Source organism: Leptodactylus fuscus, chromosome 5, assembly GCF_031893055.1.
Source record: "Leptodactylus fuscus isolate aLepFus1 chromosome 5, aLepFus1.hap2, whole genome shotgun sequence".
Classification (NCBI taxonomy): domain Eukaryota; kingdom Metazoa; phylum Chordata; class Amphibia; order Anura; family Leptodactylidae; genus Leptodactylus; species Leptodactylus fuscus.
The window spans coordinates 50,475,975-50,495,748 of NC_134269.1; the positions used below are offsets into that span (position 1 = coordinate 50,475,975).

General features: G+C 41.1%; 1 protein-coding gene across 1 annotated transcript in view; it reads right to left on the reverse strand.

The window, feature by feature from the left end:
* Positions 1-759: 759 nt before the first annotated feature.
* The window catches only part of MAP2K5 (mitogen-activated protein kinase kinase 5), a 106,576-nt gene continuing 87,561 nt past the window's right edge, over positions 760-19,774 (reverse strand). Inside the window, exons 18-22 of the mRNA XM_075273170.1 lie at positions 13,404-13,430; positions 13,004-13,036; positions 9,605-9,666; positions 9,193-9,238; positions 760-1,388 (exon numbers count right to left, since the gene is read on the reverse strand). Coding sequence (XP_075129271.1) covers positions 1,284-1,388; positions 9,193-9,238; positions 9,605-9,666; positions 13,004-13,036; positions 13,404-13,430 — 273 coding nt within the window. The 3' untranslated portion in view covers positions 760-1,283. The remainder of the gene's footprint in view (positions 1,389-9,192; positions 9,239-9,604; positions 9,667-13,003; positions 13,037-13,403; positions 13,431-19,774) is intronic.

Consider the following 19,774-nt stretch of genomic DNA (forward strand, 5'->3'; position numbering starts at 1 on the left):
AAAATGGCGGCCAAGACATCATTGCTAGGTCATCAGGGCAACCCATCGGAACCCCAAAAGAGCATTAGTGGGGAAAGAGGATCCCCTCACCTTTAACTGCATCACCTATGAGGATACACCGCTAAGGTCATATTTAAATCACAGATCGTGGTTATTGTAGTAGGAGCTTGGCTGTGTTTTACAACCAGTTACCAGGCCTTCTATATCACTTGTTACTCTGTCTAAAGAGTTGATTTAAAATAGGGGTCAGCAATAGAGATGAGCAAATACACTTTATTGAATACCTCCGTCGCATAGCTCCCAGCGCCAGGGAAGGTGGGAGGGGCAGTAAAAATTTGAAGCCCTGAAAGTGTTTTTGCAACGGGAGCTATGCGACGGAGGTATTCGATCGAGTATATTCACTCATCTCTAGTCGTCAACCTTCAGTACTGCAGCTGCTGTGAAACTACAACTCCCATCATGCTCCATTCACTTCCATGGGAGCTCAAAGAACAGCAGAGCAGGTATGCATGCTGGGAGTTGTAGTTTTGCAACAGCTGGAGAGCTGAAGGCTCCTCTACCCCTGCTTTAAAAAGTTGAAATAATTGGTAGTACAATCTGTTAGCACATAGCTTTGTAAATGCATTATAATAGGGTCTAGTCGTGATTGAAATCAACAACCAAATCATAACAAGGTAACATGACAATTTTATAGACAAAAAAAAAAAAATCAATACAAAAGTTTATTAAACTGAAAAATCAGATATGTGCAAGACATACAATGTTATATATAAGAGGGGGTGTTGGTGGCACCAGGATAACTGCAACAAGAGGATTACAGTATCTTGTCACCTACAACCTCCATTGTCATATGTTCAAGCATACAAGAAACTCCTGAGGCCTGGAATAATATGGCACTTTTATGTAGAAAATCCTGGAAGACGCCGTAATGAACCGATGATCACAATGAGTGAAGCTGTAGAAAAAAGTCCCAATCTTCCTAATAGTGTGACTTATGCTATGTGTATAGGTGGGGACTATGTCCGCTTAGTCCTGCTTACAATGCATTGTATTTTCCATGAGCTAGCTGGCTGCAATGAATAACACTGGTGACCATTAGTTCCTCGTCGTGTACACTCTTCAGACGCTGGATGTATGTGGAATATGTTAGTAGCAAGTCTCACTGAACACAACATGTATTCAGCAAAGAATAGGCTCCTGCTCGCAGTGTATGTGACAGCGGCGGGGCTGAGCTAGTCCATTAATATAGTCTTCAGTAGACGCTTCATCCTTGTGATGTCCTCTCACTCCTGGCTGTTTTGTGCCCGTCTTTCTTCTAACGCCCTACACACCCACATCGACACCACCTCTGTGTTCCCATCATCAAACTGAACGATGAACGGATGACCCTGTCAGAGAGAGATAAGACCATTATATCCTGAATCTCCACGCTGCATTACTCCCAACAGCTTCATTCCTCAGCACCCATTGCTCTACCCATGAATTTTAATATGTAAGAACTATAATAGGACTGCATGTCACTCATGTATATAAATGTACTTTACAATCCTCACACTCCTGGGCTTTTGTTTAGAGAATACCAGGGGATTTATATGGGAAATTTAGATTTTATATGATAAAATATGAAAAAAAAAAAAGTTTTTTTATGCATTAAATACATTTCATAATATAAAGATACAAAGTGTCTTTTCATATAAACAAACTCAATGGCATCAATGGCTGACATGGAGCTAAAGTAATACTTGAAAGCCTCCCCCCCTCCCTGTAAGTAATACAAATAGCAAGAGCTCGCATTGGGGCAACAGGGCTGGGGAACGGGAGAGTGTTCATGAATGTAAAAGGTAAATTTACTAGAACATTTTTTACAAGACTTAGAGACACCTGGAACTCTTTTATGGGGTAGAAAAAAAAATCACTATTGATTTTAATTATATAAATCACTCTTAACTTTATCTATCTATAAACCGTACAATTTGCACTGGTCATAATACAGCCATTCAATTGTACAAAGGATTGCTCAAACATCAAAATTCCAGATCAGAAAGATTTATTACAAAAAATAATAATAATAAAATTATATATTCTGCTCATGTGCAGTTTCAGTCACCAATGGCCCAAAATTTGCAGTCTGAATGGTCATATTTTTGTCAACCTTTCTAAATGATAATTTTCTAGTTATGGTTGGCCACAATGGTCCATTTTGGGCAACTTACGGGCCAGCTACGCTTTCAGTAAAGTAATATGAGCCCAATCAGTAAAGTACTACCATTTCTTAAAAGGGTTTTTCAGCACTTATAGATTGAAGATTTGTCCCTAAACCATTAACGCAATTGGGGATCGGGTACTTTAATCCGCCTACAAACGCCATCTGTCATTGAGGCATAGAAACAGGATAGATACGGGCTCTAGCAGGATGTTGCCTGTGATAGGAAACCTAAACTGATCCCGTGCATGCATTGCCTTGCGCACATGAGGTCATTTTCACGGTGCAGTTCCCGTGTTATTGAAATTTTTTTGGCAGTTAATGGGTTAAGATAGGTCATGAATATGTGATCAGCGGGGATCTGATACCCCGTCCCATTCAGGTAAGTACTGCAGTCTCTTCACTGAACACCAAGCACAGCGCCGTACGTATTCTAGTGTCTGTTCTTGGTATTGTAGCTCAGCCATATTCACTTGAATGGACCGGAGTTGCTGCTGTACCATATGACCAATGGATGTGACATCATAAGCATAGGGAAGAGGTCACATCACTATTATGTGTGGGCATTCTGGGTTTCGAACCTCCACCAATCACACATTGATGACCCCTCTTAAGGTGCGGACATCAATATGTAAGTCCTGAAAACCCCTTTAAGTGCTGGTCTCACTACTTAGATTACTTACCAGGGGCTATGAAAACCTTCTGGGCTCTATTTTTGCTCCTGGGAAACCCTTTTTAAAAGGATTATTCCACCATGAATATTTATCTTCTATCAATAACGCACAGTATATATAACTGGTCCGTGTTAATATGATCGCGGAGACCCCACAATCCTGAGAATGGGTGATGTTCTCCCCCCATTGCAGCTAGGCTAGGTGTAGGCACGTCACCTGGTGGACATGGCTCCCCATTCACATCAATGGGAGCACCAAAGATTGACAAGTGTTTTACTTCAGTTACCTCTTTCACTCACATTGAAGTGAATGGGAGAATAGATTCCTCTGTCCACCAAATGTCATGTCTACATTCAGCCTGGCTGTAGTCAGGTTAAACGCATGATGAGAGGTAAACACCGCCTGTTCTTTGGATTGGTTGGGATCTCAATGATAAGTCCTCCACCAATCACCTATTTATCCTTTAATCGCTTTAACTGAAGAACTGTACAGGGTTACAAAGTCATAATTATTTTCTTCCAGAAACAGCGCCACACCTGTCCACAGGTGGTGTCTGGTATTACAGCTCAGCTCATTGGTGCAACCCATTGCAATTATAATCCTAGGCCAGAATTTGATCTATGAACAGAACATGGTCTGCACTTCTATATAAGTTTTGTTATTACTTTGTAATGACATGGAAACTTCTAATCAGTGGTTTAGATATAGTCATCTTGGCTTCTTTTGTTCTATAGGATGTCTGGAGCAATAACTATGGCAGCCGGTATAAGCAATGACAAATAAACGGCTTAAGATCGTACAATGTACAGTACACTCAGTTATTAACCTGTTGAGGAGATGAAGTCATTTCTTTTTGCCCTCATTCTTATTTACCCCTGGAGTGACCTAGTCATGTCAGGAGGCCTTAAAGCCCGTGCTTCGTCTTGGCAAGGATCAGTAGCTGCTTCTCATCTTTGGCAAGTGATCCAGTTCTGGGGTCAGCAAGTGGCATTTGTGAAGCTCTTATTGAAATGCTGTGTGCATTAATCATTCTGCCGCCCGCTCAGCCAGGCCCACCTGACTGCGACAATCATCCACCACACTGCCCCTGGGACTCCCCGCACAATCTTAATTGTTTCTAGGCCTTGATGGTCTTTTAATCCAAGATTAATTTATGCATTTTTAAATAACTCTTCTTATGATTAATAAGCTTGAAAATTAAAAGGAGTTGGAAGCAATTATAATAAGCGATTGGTCATAACCTCATTAAGGGGAGGAGGAGCGCTTACTTAAAATACGCAGAGCAAGTTTCCACAATTCTGCAGATTGAGACAATACTTTGACTGAAAGGTCAGAAAATCCTTTGGCGCATGATGACAGGGTTATGTGATGGGCTGCCAAACACTGTTCTCCAACTCATGCTGATCATTCATGCATTAAAGGGGCAGCGCCGGAACATTTCCTATCGTACTAACGCTATAGTCAATGGAAGGGGTTTAATTACAGAAGGTATAAGTTACTACTCTGGTACCAGGGTATTCCTCTTCAGTAGGTTGCAAAGGCTCCGAAGAGTAATGTGATGGCAGTGGGTGTATTATGCTCTTCATGCATCAAATTTTTCTGCAGCATTTTGGATAATGCCAAGGACCCTGAAATGTTGGGCTTTGGAGCAAAGATTGTTTTTCTAGTAGATTAAGTCATGGTCAAGTAGGAAGAGACACAATCCAGCTGCCATACTATTAGAACCACTTTATTGTGAATCTTGTAAAAACCAATGTCTGGTCAAGAAATCAAGGTACTTTCCTGCAAGGACCTGCCTCATCAATAACATCATGAATGGTACCAATAAAAAGTAAAGCTTGTCCAGCAAAGCAAAAAAAAAAAACCCTGCCACATAGTTCCACAGAATGATATATAAAAAAAAAATTAGGGGCATCAGAATATGGTGACATCCATATCTGATCATGTCTCTGCATTCAACAGAAATGGTACCAATAAAAAGTACAACTTGTCCAGCAAAAAAAAAGCCCCGAATACAATTCCATTGATGGAGATATGAATAATAAAGGGTGATGCCATCGTGACACAAAACTTTTAAAAAATTAATTAATTAATAACGTAACAAAAACTATATATATTTGGTATATTCTGAATTATGCGGATACCTGAAGTGCTCAAAAACAATGGCAGAATTGCATTTTTCCCACTGCACCCCATGTACAATTTTCTATTTTCTTAATATATCATATGGACATTACAAAGGGTCAGTAGAAAATATACATAAGGCATAGCTAGGATGACTGAAAAGCAAAAAGTTATATGGCTCTTGTAAAGAGAGGATGAAAAAAAGAAAAATTGTCTACGAAGGTTATAGATGAACTAATCCCTTCCATCAATGAAAACTTACCAGGGAGATGTTGATGGGGACCTTGATTTTTTTTTTTGGTGTCTTGTTAAATATAAAGTACATTGCAGTTTTATATTATGAGCATTTGACAATTTTATCAATGCTGCTCAAAGGGCTCTCTGCATAACGGCAAAGCTAAGACTCGGTAGCCTTGTGGTATAGACTGAATAGTTTATGGGTGATGTGGCGCATGGAGGAAGTTTACCTCTTGACAGGACCATTCTTTCACAAATGTTTGCATAGGGAGGTGCTGGATTTTATACACCTGAACACAGTAATTAAATGATAATGTGACATCTTTTTAGGATAGATCCCATTCACTTGTATAGGAACTGGGCTGCAGTAACTCAGCACAACCACTGTGCTGCCTGCTTCCATCCCTGTTCTCTGTACAGCAGCTGATCGGTGATGTTCTGGGTGTCGCATCCCTCTGATAGAATATTGATGACCTATCCTAAGGATAAGAGCTGGGCCCTTCTTTTTTTTTCTCTCTTTACCACCCTACTTTCAGTAATGCATTGTACTGAGTGGGAAGTGAAGCCATAAACATAATTTTTTAAAATATATTTTATATTAATATGTGATAGCATTACTAGACTAATCTACTATGATAGGGCAGTATAACAATAGACAGTCGGATGTCCTGGCACTGTATATGAGAAGTCCTCGTCCTCCATGGTGTTACACGCAACAACGCATAAACCTCTTGAGGAGCTCCTTGTGATCTACAGCCAGTGCCCTCCCTTTCCTTCACATAGTAATAATATCAATACACAATTCATCACTTTAGAGAGCAGACAAATGTTTTCCTAGAGTCCTTGTGAAATGAGTGAATTAGGCCCCTGGAGGGCTGAGTGTTAAGCGCTATAGAGAAGCTCAATACAAGAATTTGCTATTACCGTCCCTCTCTCTTCTCAATCCCGCTAGTTCCCATACAGAACCCTCAGCAGATTTCACAAGGATTGCAGACCGACCTGTTGTCACAGCTGAGCCGGCCGGCCGGCCACAAAGGAATAACACAGCAAATGTGCTAAAAGGGTCTTAATCATATAGAAAACATATTAAGAGGGGGAGGGAGGGGGTATTGTACATGTATGAAGTGAACCAGCTCTAGGTTATAATGTGGGGTTAATGCATGTCTGCAAAATATACGGCAAAGTGATTTTTATCTATATGACGTGACTAAAGCTGGACAACGCTCTACTATACATTGTGAGAAATCTCCATTCATATTGTGATAAGGCTATTTACTACACACAGCAGAAATGTGCTAAAATAAGAATATTTTTAAATAAACGAAAGAAATTTAGGAAAAGGTGTGAATTATTATACTATACTATAGTCAGACGTTTAATGGAATTATCTTGGTTTAGCATTTGTTCGATTATAAAGGTGACAATGACAAAAGCAGCCATGACAGTGATAGAGAATGTCACAAGACGTTCCACAAAACCCGACTGGATATTGTTATTCCAGAACACGTCACCTTAACCATTTCTCTTTATTACCGTGTCCACCTATACAGTGTTGGTCAAAAGTACTGTCACCCCTGCAATTCTGTCAGATAATACTCAGTTTCTTCCAGAAAATGATTGCAAGCACAAACTCTTTGGTATTAATATCTTCATTTATTTTGCTTGCAATGAAAAAACACAAAAGAGAATGAAAAAAAAGTCAAATCATTGATCATTTTACACAAAACTCCAAAAATGGGCCGGACAGAAGTATTGGCGCCCTCAGCCTAATACTTGGTAGCACAACCTTTAGACACAATAACTGCGAACAACCACTTCCAGTAACCATCAATGAGTTTCTTACAATGCTCTGCTGGAATTTTAGACCATTCTTCTTTGGCAAACTGCTCCAGGTCCCTGAGATGTGAAGGGGGCCTTCTCCAAACTGCCATCAAGAGATCTCTCCACAGGTGTTCTATGGGATTCAGGTCTGGACTCATTGCTGCCACTTTACAAGTCTCCAGTGCTTTCTCTCAAACCATTTTCTAGTGCTGACCTGAAGTGTGTTTTGGGTCATTGTCCTGCTGGAAGACCCATGATCTGTGAGGGAGACCCAGCTTTCTCACACTGGGCCCTACATTATGCTGCAAAATCTGTTGGCAGAGGCAGCAAAGCAACCCCAAAACATCAGGGAACCTCCGCCATGTTTGACTGTAGGGACCGTGTTCTTCTCTTTGAAGGCCTCTTTTTTTTCCTGTAAACTCTATGTTGATGCCTTTTCCCAAAAAGCTCTACTTTTGTCTCATCTGACCAGAGAACATTCTTCCAAAACGTTTTTGGCTTTCTCAGGTAAGTTTTGGCAAACTCCAGCCTGGCTTTTTTATGTCTCTGGGTAAGAAGTGGGGTCTTCCTGGGTCTCCTACCATACAGTCCCTTTTCATTCAGACGCTGACGGATAGTACGGGTTGACACTGTTTTACCCTCGGACTGCAGAGCAGCTTGAACTTGTTTGGATGTTAGTCGAGGTTCTTTATCCACCATCCGCACAATCTTGCGTTGAAATCTCTCGTCAATTTTTCTTTTCCATCCACATCTAGGGAGGTTAGCTACAGTGCCATGGGCTTTAAACTTCATGATGACACTGCGCACGGTAGACACAGGAACATTCAGGTCTTTGGAGATGGACTTGTAGCCTTGAGATTGCTCATGCTTCCTCACAATTTTGCTTCTCAAGTCCTCAGACAGTTCTTTGGTCTTCTTTCTTTTCTCCATGCTCAATGTGGTACACACAAGGACACAGGACAGAGGTTGAGTCAACTTTAATCCATTTCAACTGGCTGCAAGTGTGATTTAGTTATTGCCACCACCTGTTAGGTGCCTCGGGTAAGTGACAGATACTGTTAATTACACAAATTAGAGAAGCATCACATGATTTTTCAAACAGCGCCAATATTTTTGTCCACCCCCTTTTTATGTTTGCTGTGGAATTATATCCAATTTGGCTTTTTGACAATTCTTTTTGTGGTTTTCCATTGAAGACAAATTAAATGAAGATAATAATACCAAAGAATTTGTGAAGAAAATTAGTATTATCTGACAGAATTGCAGGGGTGCCAATACTTTTGGCCAACACTGTATATTGGTATAGAGAGTACATAGAGTGTATACAGCAATATATAGTGGTATATAGAGTACATACAGTGTATACAGCAGCATATAGAGCACATACAGTGCATAAAGCAGTATATAGTGGTATATAGAGTACATACAGTGTATACAGTGGTATATAGAGTACATCCAGTGTATACAGTAGTATATACAGTAGTGGTATATAGAGTACATACAGTGTATGCTTTCACATTGTGTGACTACCTCCTGTCTAGCTCAACCCCCAAATAAGCGTGTAGCTTCGCCCACCACGTAACGTGATTCAATGGGATGACTGAAGAGCCTGTGATGTCATCAAAGGTGCTCAAACATAGTGTGTGTATAAATTCGTGCTTAACAGTCATGTAGTGACATCATTTACCGGGATAAAAAATACCCTTTATGTTAATCCTATCTGTGTGCCAAATTCCTATAGTCCTAGGAGTCCTGACAGCATGTCTTTACATTGCTGCAGGGCCAATAGCTCCGCCAACACTGCAGTGCGAGCCAATCGGCTTACTTCTCAGGGCCTGGGATGACGTCATTCAGGTCCTGAAGCAGACACCGGACCGAACATCGGCGTAATTTGCTGTGAAGACCGGTGGCGGAGGGATGTACAAAGTAGCGTTTTATTCTGGGACCCAAGGTAAGTATATGCAAAATTTCACACATATCCGTTCAGCAGTTTAGGTGTGATTATGGAACAAACATCCAAACACACAAACCCACAAACATCCAAACACACAAACTTTCACATTTATAATATTAGTAGGATATATCTGATATATTTCATAGCATATTGTCAAATAGTTTGGCCATAACTCTTACCATTAACTCTTCTGGCGCTGGCCTCTCTTTTGGAAGTTTTCTCATACTGTCACACAGAAAAGAGGTAAATGGTTAGACCAGTCCTTACATAGGCCAAAATGACACTTTGGTGGCCTGGTAAATGTCAGCGTTGCCTTCTTTGCGATATAAAATAGTGAAGAGGACTATCCAGTACAGAAACGCATGCTTTTAAAAAAAAAAAAACAAAAAAAACCATGGACACCTATGGACAATGTATGCCACTATACTTATACATGGCACAAATAGGAGATGCATGTTGGGAAAGCCTCATATACTGCAATGCAATGTTAATCTAGCTCATGTCTACAAATGAACATGGAGAGGTGAAGAGATGGAGAAGGAGCACAAGTCATCCTACACCATAATAGGAACATACATGTAATATTCTTACCACTGAGTAATGAAATGTACAAATGGCTCAGAAAACTCCCCCATGGGAAGAACTGGAGAATCCTAAAAAATCCAAATACAATGTCAGTTATTGAAGAGCTCACATACAATATTCTGTACATATGAGAAGAACTGAGACCTCATTGTGATGTATCCAGGGCAGAACAGAACATGTACTGGGAGGCATGTAATAGTACAAACAAGCAGATTTATCAGAACTGGTGCCTAGAAAAGGTGGAGCAGGTATCTGGAATATGACAGCTGGAGCAAACCAAAATGGCATTTACAGTTGTGGGTGCCAGTGTGGCGTATGCCCCATGAAGCCATGGATCCTGCATGCCAACAGGGACGTGGCTCCGTCATGGTTTGGGCTGTGTTCACATGGTCGCAATTGGGCCCCAATGTCTGGGTGTAGGGTGTAGAAAGTTCTTCAAGTGTGCCAGTTCAGCTGGCTAAATATATATACCGTATGTACTCGTGTACAAGGCAAGTTTTTTAGCCCAGTTTTTGTGCTGAAAAAGCCCCCCTCGGCTTATACTCAAGACAAGCAAAAAAAAAAAAAAAAGTTTCTTTTATTTTGGGGGGGTTGGTCTATGAAATGTATAGAATCTCCCATAAAATAGTGAAAAAAAGCTTTAAGAAAATATAATTAAAAAATTAAATAAATAAATAAAAGTTCTAAACCACTCCTTTCCCTAGAATACACATATAAGTAGAAAATTACTCGGCTTATATTCGGGTCGGCTTATACTTGAGTATATACGGTTTGTATGTTGTGATACATACTGTATATCACAACTTGCTCTTTATCTGTCCAAGTTTCTGACAAGTTTTACATCTGGCAATGCTTTACCCCATAAAGTAAAAATGACAAACACCATACCAATACTTTATAAAGGGCTAGATGGTTAGCTAATAAGAAGAACCTAAAATACCATTGAAGGTTATAAGTAATCTGACTATAAATGAGAGATGTTTATTAGAGATGTAAAGTTGATCCACAGAGTTATTCCGACTGCAAACTCAGGTGAGGAATTTCTCCCCAAATATGGTAGAATCGGTACTGTGTCTTTATTCAGTCTTATCAACTACATAACTATGACAAGTGCAGTTGTCTGGGGGGAAAAAAAAGTTGTTCACTTCCTTCTAATCTCTTGCAAATTCTTTAAAGGTAATGTTCCACCATTAGGTATTATATTCATTGTATAGCTCATACAAAATAATACTGCATGCCATCGACATGCAGTTAAAGGCTCAAAAAGAGTTACAGCATTCACTTATATATTATGGTGCCCATGGTGTTCAAATTGTAAAGCCATGTGCAGGTTCACCTAATGAGCTTGCTGGAGGTGAACACACGTGCTCAGCCACTCCGGACACACGTGCACAGCCACTCCGGACACACGTGCTCAGCCACTCCGGGCACACGTGCACAGTCATTCCCTACACAATCAGGTGTTCATGGAAGAGTAGACAACAGAAATAGTTTTCTGCCATGTTTGTCGAGGATGGAACAGAGCTTCTACAGTAGCATGATGTTGTCCAACATTTGTACTGCACTTTTTTCATGGAGACTCAAAGTGCAGGGGAGACAGTGGCTGCCATACAGGCCCTCATCCCCAACGCCAACAAGTGTCAGTTGTTTGTATGGGGGAACCAATTTACCTATCAGTATACTTTTAGTATGTGGGAGGAAACCCACACAAACATGGGGAAAACATACAAACTCTGCAAATGTTCTCCTTGGTCAGTTTCATCCTCGGACCCCAGATTGGCAGCACCATCAATGGGGTAAACATGGAAGCAAAATAGGTATTTTGTATCCTAGCTACACTGCAAATTAATGATTCATGGGACAACCCCTTTAACAGGACATACATGCCAAGAATCTGCATCTGTCAGGATGGCAGGAGGAGAATTGTGATGGTTGCGTGCTTCATTTATCTGTATTGCTGCACATGTATTTCCTCATGGATTAAATGTTATCTACAATTGTAAAGCAACTCCCTATTGGTTGTAAGTGATAATATCTTGACATAACAGAAGGATCTTGGCAATGTTCCCATATTCCAATATACAATAGATTGTGCATTTATTCCTCATGTAGCAAAGGGAACGGCCTCTATTCTTTATTTCGTTGCTTCTCGGTGACCAACACTTGGGGAAAGTAGCAATTGCAATGCCAATCAATGTAAAAAAACAAAACCAAAAAACAAGCACTGAAAACATAATTGTTGATTGGTAAAAATGGAATTGTGATAATTTTTGTCAAATTCTAAATAAAAAAAAAAATAGTAAAGTCCTCCAAATTTTTACACAACTACCTTGGACATATATAAAACCTTGCAGAGGTTGCAGAAACAGATCAGCACTCGCAGCAGTTTTCGCGGACGCCGCCAGCCACATGCCCATATATTAAAGGTGACCATACAGTCCTTTGTACAACAACACAGTATCAAGCATATGCCAATCACTAGGGTGGCATCACACTGCCATCTGATTGCTAACCATATAGATAATTACTGTGGCCCAATTATCAGGGAAACAAGTGCTGTAATTACAAGAGGGACAATTAGTGGGAGCCCTGATTAAGGGTTTCGATTCCCATATTAACAGAACATGGTTCATCCAGCACAGTCAGGAAACAATACAACCCACAATCTGCTCCTGCACAAATTAAATGCAGAACAGACCAGATTTGTGGGCCAATTCCAGTCTACAATAAACGTAACATATGGGCTAGGAAATCTGAGCAATGTTTAGTAGATAGGGGCCAATATGGCCAGTACATTGTGCAGGATGCTAATAATGCTGGGATACTCTAACCTTTATCTACTCCATTTATGTTGCTTAGAGTGCAATGAGAGTTTATGTAACCAACAAGTCCTAGAGCGGTGAATTGAGATGACCAGCGACAGCCACAGAGCTGGGCGCCAATAGACATAATAAAAATTTAGGCACGTAGGCCGACAAAATATCCATGTTTATGTCTTTATCTACATAAATTTACAAATCTATGCACTCCCACGCCGATATAGAAGAGTGACAGATCCTAATCCCTATATACATCCACCGCTATGCTCCATTCAATTACGCTACCTCCACATGGAGATCCTCTTCTCTATATAACTCCAGCAGGCAGGGCTGAGCCCCGATTAATATTCTCCAGCCCTGTCCATGGGGCCTGGTACAACAGATAGGATCAGTCTGCAGGGGGCTCTCAAAGAGCTAGGAGTGTGGGGGGAGAGCATAGGCCAAGCCATGTTAAACAGCTCCAAGCCTTGCCAATGAACTCTCTCAGAGGGTGTCGTCCATTGTGCTTCATTAGGAAACAAAATATAAGCTTTCCACTCCATTAGGAATGACTTTAGGAGCGAAAGCACATAAGTCTGAGACTCACCTCATCAACAATGCATTGCAATATCTGGAACGGCTGCGGAGAGAGAGGGAGACAAGTATTAACCTATATGCAATATCTCTACAGTATAGTCATAAGAGAGACAAAAAAAACACCATTAATGCAATAAAAATAGCAAGATTAATCAACGGCAGAGAGCTCTTATAAAAACATTGATGCTGGAGCATTGCTATTATTTCTAATGGTACCTAATCTAATACAGGCAGTTAAATGTTTGCTTTTTCTTCAAAATGCAATTTGCAAAGTTTAAAACAAGGCAGTGGAGCATGCAGGAAGAATCAGCCATCAGGAAAAAAGAGAAAAGTGAATTTTTTTTTTTTATACCCCCCTTTTCAGATTTCCCCGTCCCCCCCACCCTCCTGCCTGGACTCATAACACTCACCATTAAAGAGCCATGATTTTTCTGAATCTGGGGAGGTAAAGAGAGGAAAAATATTACATAAAAATATAATAAATAAGAAGATACACAAAAGAGGGGAAAGAATAGAAAAGCGAGAGCAGAGGGGAAAAAGGCAATATGTAATTAGCATGTCATAATCAAAACATCTCACTAGGACACATTATGATCACTGGGAGAAAATGATTGTCTTGCTGGTGGCAATTTGTGGGCATGTGTTAACACAATTTACATAATGAAAATACACAAGTGTTAATAGCTCTTCTCTCATTTATGGGTGAAAGTCGGCAGAATGCTAATTTACCACAAACACTTTTTAGTATCCTCCAGGTTATATTAGAAGAGGGAGGGAAAAAAAAAAAGAAAAAAAAACCATAATCCATTTCAGAGGCAGAGCCGTTTCCGCTCCGTGTATAAATAATGTTTTATGCGGCTCCATCGTGAGCGCAGAGCTTAATGTGGCAATCATCGCTAATGTGAGGAAACTCGCTCTTTTTAAATTAAAAAACGATTTATTTAAAATTGAAATTAAATCATCGTCAGAAATTAGAATTTCTGGCCGCCTGCCAGGGCTGGCCTGGCGTGTCACCCCTGCCTAATTTCTGGCTGGGAGACACAAACTTTAATTATATCTCTGTAATGGGACAGGGAGCTGGTGTGTGGAGAGAGGGGCCGGAGCTGCCAAAGAAGACCGCTCCATGTACAAGAGAGATCGGAAGTGGGGCAAAGAGGGGTCCGGCGGGGGTGAAGGGTTGGAGAAGTTGCCATTAGAGATGAGCGACTACTGTTCGGATCAGCCGATCCGAACAACACGCTCGCGTAGAAATGAATGGACGTAGCCGGCACACGGGGGTTAAGCGGCAGGCCGCCGTCAAAGCGGAAGTACCGGGTGCATCCATTCATTTCTATGGAACATGCTTCTGACATACCTATAGTATAAAGGCCCATGCACACCACAGACTGTGCAACCAAGTTGGGGGTAGAGTTTGTCACGGATGCAGTCGGAACATATGAGTGCATTCACGACTATGGGGCTTCTGGATCCATTCCGTTTCGATAACATGGATGATAATACAGCAGGTCCTATTATGTTCTGTATTATTGGAATGGATCCAGACACTCCATAGACATGAATGCAACATGGAATGGATATGGATATCTTCCAACTGCATCCCATGATAAGCTTGGTTCCCCACTCGGATACACATTTAGTCATGTGCATGGGCCATGGGAGAAAAGTATCAGGTCTAAATCTAAGCATTTGATTCAGTCTCATACTCTCATTGCCACAAGTGGATAAAATCCTGCACCTCGCCATACAGCCGTCACTACAAACATTTGTGAATGAATGGCTTGTTCTAAAGATCTCGCAGAATGACAAATGTGCTGTAATAGAATGGCCCCATTCTAAAAAGTCAGTTTGTGACATTTATTTCCTAGGTGATATTTCATTACCAATTATGTTATAGAAAAGTGGAAGGATTTAGGAACCACAGTAAGTCGGCCACAAAGTGACAGACCACATAAAGTTACAGAGTGCAGAGGTGGATAGGACATAAAAGCCGCCAACCTTCTGCAGAGCTCTAAACCTCCTCTTATCACTAAAGCTGTGTGGAGCAGACAGTGCTTGCACCCCTTAAGAACATACTTGCCAACTTCCCCCAAAGTCCAGGAGACTCATGAAATGAAGATTGACCTCCTAGAGAGTTGGCAAATCTCCCACGCCACTTTACCTGTGACGTGAGGACTTTATGTACTGGACTTGTCCCAAAAAACAGAAGTGTGAACATACTAGGTAGCTCGCATAGCAAAAAGGAATGTGACACAAAGGGAGGCATGGCCTGTCCCAAAATAGTTTTTAATGTGCTTTGTATGCTAATCTCACATAAGCCAGTAACAGAGTATAGACAAGTGTGTTTAAGAACAGAACATGACATGGGCCCCTATGTCATATCTAATGAGGACAAATATCATTAAGGCCCCGTTCACACGGGGCAAGAGGGGACGGATTTTGGCACGGAATCCTCCTCAAAATCCGCCTCCTCACAATAGAGGTCTATGTAAACCACTAGCGGTCTTTTTCCCGTTAGTGGAAAAAAGAAGCAAGCTGCCCTTTTTTGAGGCGGATTCTGCCTCAGGAAATCAATACAAGTGAATGGGAGGTGGAAAATCGCAAGGCATTTTTTGGCAAAAACCCATGTTGCGTTTTTTTTTTTTTTTTTTGTTAAAGGTCCATTCGCTGTGCTGGAGTGAAAAACGCTCCAAAAACTGCCCAAATGTCAAAAATCGCTTCCTAATTCCTGAAGCGTTTTTTTTTTCCCGGACCAAATTCCACCACACCCTATTCACGTGTGAACTAGCCCTAACAAGAACTGTCAGGGACTTCAAGACTAAGTCCAAGAAATATAATAGACCTTGTCTTTTGTATAATAAAAACTTTCATCAGCAAAATAACACTTTACATGGGATAAATTATTCAATCGTAGTCCAGAACTTTTAGGCCCGGTTCACATCTGCGTTCAGGTTTCCAATCCGGGATGTCCACTCGGGGACCCCCTGAACGGAAACCTATCCACAAAAAAAAAAAGCGGTTACCTAAGGAAACCTGTGGACTCCATAAACTATAATGGGGTCCGTGTGGTTTGTGCTCGGCTTCCGCACGAAAATGCTGAGAGAAAAACGTTACTTGCAGGACATTTCTCTCCCCATATTTGATATGGGTAGGAGAACGGAATGGCCCAAACGCAGATGTGAACCAGGCCTTATTCTGTCAGAGCAGGCCGTACACAAGATTTTGCCAATGGATCCATCCAATTCTTCTGAAACTCTTGGGTCAAAGCAAAGGTAATTTTAGGTTCTGTTCACATTTACGTTGTGAAACCCATTTGTAATGGAAATCCCAGAACAGCCCCAGAAGCACCTGCCCTACAGTAGGGGTCTGTAAGGTCCTACTGTGGTATCCAGTGTTTTTCAAGAAAAAATAGCACCATATACAGTGTTAATTTTCAGCACATTTGATGAAAAATGTGATGAAGGTTCCTAATGGAGAAGTGATCACAGCTTACATGGAACAGTCAGTGAAAATAGTTGTCATGTGTCGTCAGAAGTCATCCAGTCATAAAGAAGGTATAAGAGCAGGACATGGCACACGAATACAGTAAATGCACTGACCTCTCAGGCCTGCACATAATAGTCGTAAAAATATAATGTGTATTGGAATTCACTTGTATCTGGAAGTTCCGTTCCGGAGTAAGCTGTGGGTGTGCACAGGAGCCTTGATCAAAGCCAACTGGAGAGACTTTCCTTAGAGAGTGTGTTCATCCTCCAAGTCCATCCACATCCAAAGGTAAAAGCAAAGCGACTATGGATCTCAGACAATGTGGGCTTCATGCTTACATGTGTAACCATCATCAACATCCTTCGTATTCGACCAAGGAGCGATTTTTACTTTATTCGTGTCTGTTGTACCAGCTGTAGACACATCTCTACCCCCATCTCCATGTCACAGTCTCTTTTCATCGTGTGATCTTTCTTCTTCCCACTGAGCTCTCTTATCTGTCTCTTCTATCTTGTTCATCAGATAATCTTCCATTTCTCCCCCCTGACACAATGCACGCCAGCATTTTATTCAAATAATTCTTAAAAACAGCTTAAAAAGCCGTTTGGAATAACAGAGAGCATCTCCATCAATCAGTGCGGGGGAGGGCGAGGATTTCCGCTGGTAAGTGTATAAACAGCAGATCAGCTCTTCAGAAGCAGTCATAAAAAACTCCATTAACTTCTGACAAAGAATGCAAATTAATCACAACATGGGGCAGGGTTGGAATTAGTGTGTGTTCTGATCACAGGCTATGCCTAGAGAAACCTCCCCAAAACCCCCACCAGGGTGAAAGCGTACCCTTGAGGAACCCTGGAGAACATTTGGAGAAAACCCATATAAACCCATGATAGGCCTGTGGGACCAATTCACAATCCTGCAATGAAAGACCAGCCATGTTTTCCAGATAGAACTTCAACAATCTTCAGAGCAAATGAACCAAAAATGATGAGTACATTTAGAAAAAAATATCCTTCATGTGAATCCGTCGAGGAACCACATGTGACATTGACTAATTGACTACCAACTAAAAATTAGAAGTGGTGGAAATTGACGATGTAGGTTGACCATGCTTGGTACAAATTTTTACATGTAACATGTATGCCTATGCAATAAGTCCCACTGAGCCCACACCAGGTCGATTTGTGAAATTGTATAGCATATAATATACAATACTGTTCAGACTGTGCTGGGAAAATGCACAATTTGCTCAAGCTGATGCTCTATTTCCAGAGTCACAAAGCCATTGTATGATTCTCTGCTGTGCCCCTCTTTCAAAGGATTCACTGATTTTTAAAGATTATGGCCCAGATTTACAAACAGACAGTGTAAATTTAAGAACATGTATCAGATTTATCACAGTGACTAATGCTGGATGTTAAATCTAGTGACTGTCTAGACTATGGTTACACCATCTTTTACTTGGCTTACTTTGAGTCAGAATTATAGGACACATTTTTGGTATCATGGTGCGTTTCAGCCACGCCCTCTTTCTCGGAGTACGACTTTTTCTCACACGGACATGTCTAGCCAGCCAAAACATTTTAGACCACACTGGATGTGCTATGATATGCCCCATTTCACCTAACATGCACCACATTTACATCAGTGTCTAATTGTAACCACAATAGTAAAGCTGGGTAAATTGTTTACAAGTTGTAAAACTAGTTATCTACTGATATATGGTCTGTAGTTGAGGAACCTATGTAAGCCAGTCTCACATGCTCCTGGTGTTGATCTTCTCCACGTGACCTTTTGTACCTGAACACGTGGTTATCTATATTGTCTTCCTTTCTGATGTAGGGGAAGTCATAGATCAAATGCCTCTTATTTCCATTACTCTCTGCTGCTGATGGAATGGTGTTTCTCATGCTGTGTAGCCTATGTGCTGCCTAAATGTGACAAACAGCATTAACCAAGTATAAGTCCAAATTGCACAATTTTGGGCACACAAAATATCTATTAGCTAAACATCCTATTGCCAGAATGAAAATCTATGTTAGTTAAGATCTGGTGTAGATTTCCATTATAGCTCCAGAAAATTGTCCCCACCCCGCTCCGCCTAAATTCAAATAAAGTGGCAAGCAAGGCACAGAAATAGCCTTGTGCCAAATGTGAGCCACAATATCATCCCTCACATCAGAAAACTGCCATAGAGGGATAGATAAATCACCGCCATTATCTCTTTCCACTACAATTATAGATGCATGTTTACCTTTATATTTTTTGGCTGCCTGCTGCCTCACTGGTGGGGGAAGCAGTCCTTTAATCCCCGTTTGTATACTGTACAGCATTGGCCTTACCAATATGAGGTGCTGGACAACAGGGAATATGGCACAGGGTAAGGATGTGAGAATTGGTGACAAAAATATTCTCAAACCCTTGTCAAATGTTCCTTAATCTTGAGAGATTTATTGTAATTGAGTATATGCCGCGTACCAGATTTACTATACATTTAGATATATTGTATGCCTTCTTTGGTGTAAATGTATTCCAGCAATGACGTAGAGAAAGGAGAAGGAAATGATCTAGCGAATTTATCATGCGCCATTTTTGTACATCTGACATCAGGAGTGATGAATCTTACTTGCTTGTCATTTGGAAGGACTTTTGATAGCTGTAAAACTTAATAGAACTTTTCTTTGTCTTCCACTTTATTACCTCTTGTCCTCTCATGCCTAGTAAAATGTCATCAATGGCTACCTCCAGCCTATATGCTGCTGCCGCGGTCGGAGCATGCTTGTTCCCTATGCCTGAATAACCTTACAATCAGTGTTTGGAAACCAAGAGGCGCGCAATAAATACACTTTACGGGAGGCTTGTAGATGCATCCAATTTGTTATTTGTACTCTGCCACTGAGGGCGCCTGGCACACTCGGGCATCGGGAACCTGATCTCACAGCTCTGGCCTGAGGACGTGCGGCAGAATCTCATTCAGCCTGCAGGTGAAAGCTCTGTTACTCCATATGGAGTCAGGAAAATTAACAGCGCAGAGAAGACTGAGGCAGCAGCAGGGGGCAGGTGGAAAGAGGAGGGGGCACCATTCTTTTTTGAAAAGGGGATAGAAAAAAAAAATGAAAAAAGAAAAATGAAATTTGGAGATGAAAGGATGGAAGTAATGAATTAATGGGGTGTGAAAACACAGGCAGCTCGGCTGTAACAGACAATATCCACTCACATATCTGATCAGCTCCTCTCTGGGGTATATTTGTTTCATTTACTGGACAATTTCTACAACTGGAGCCAAAGCGCGGCTCTT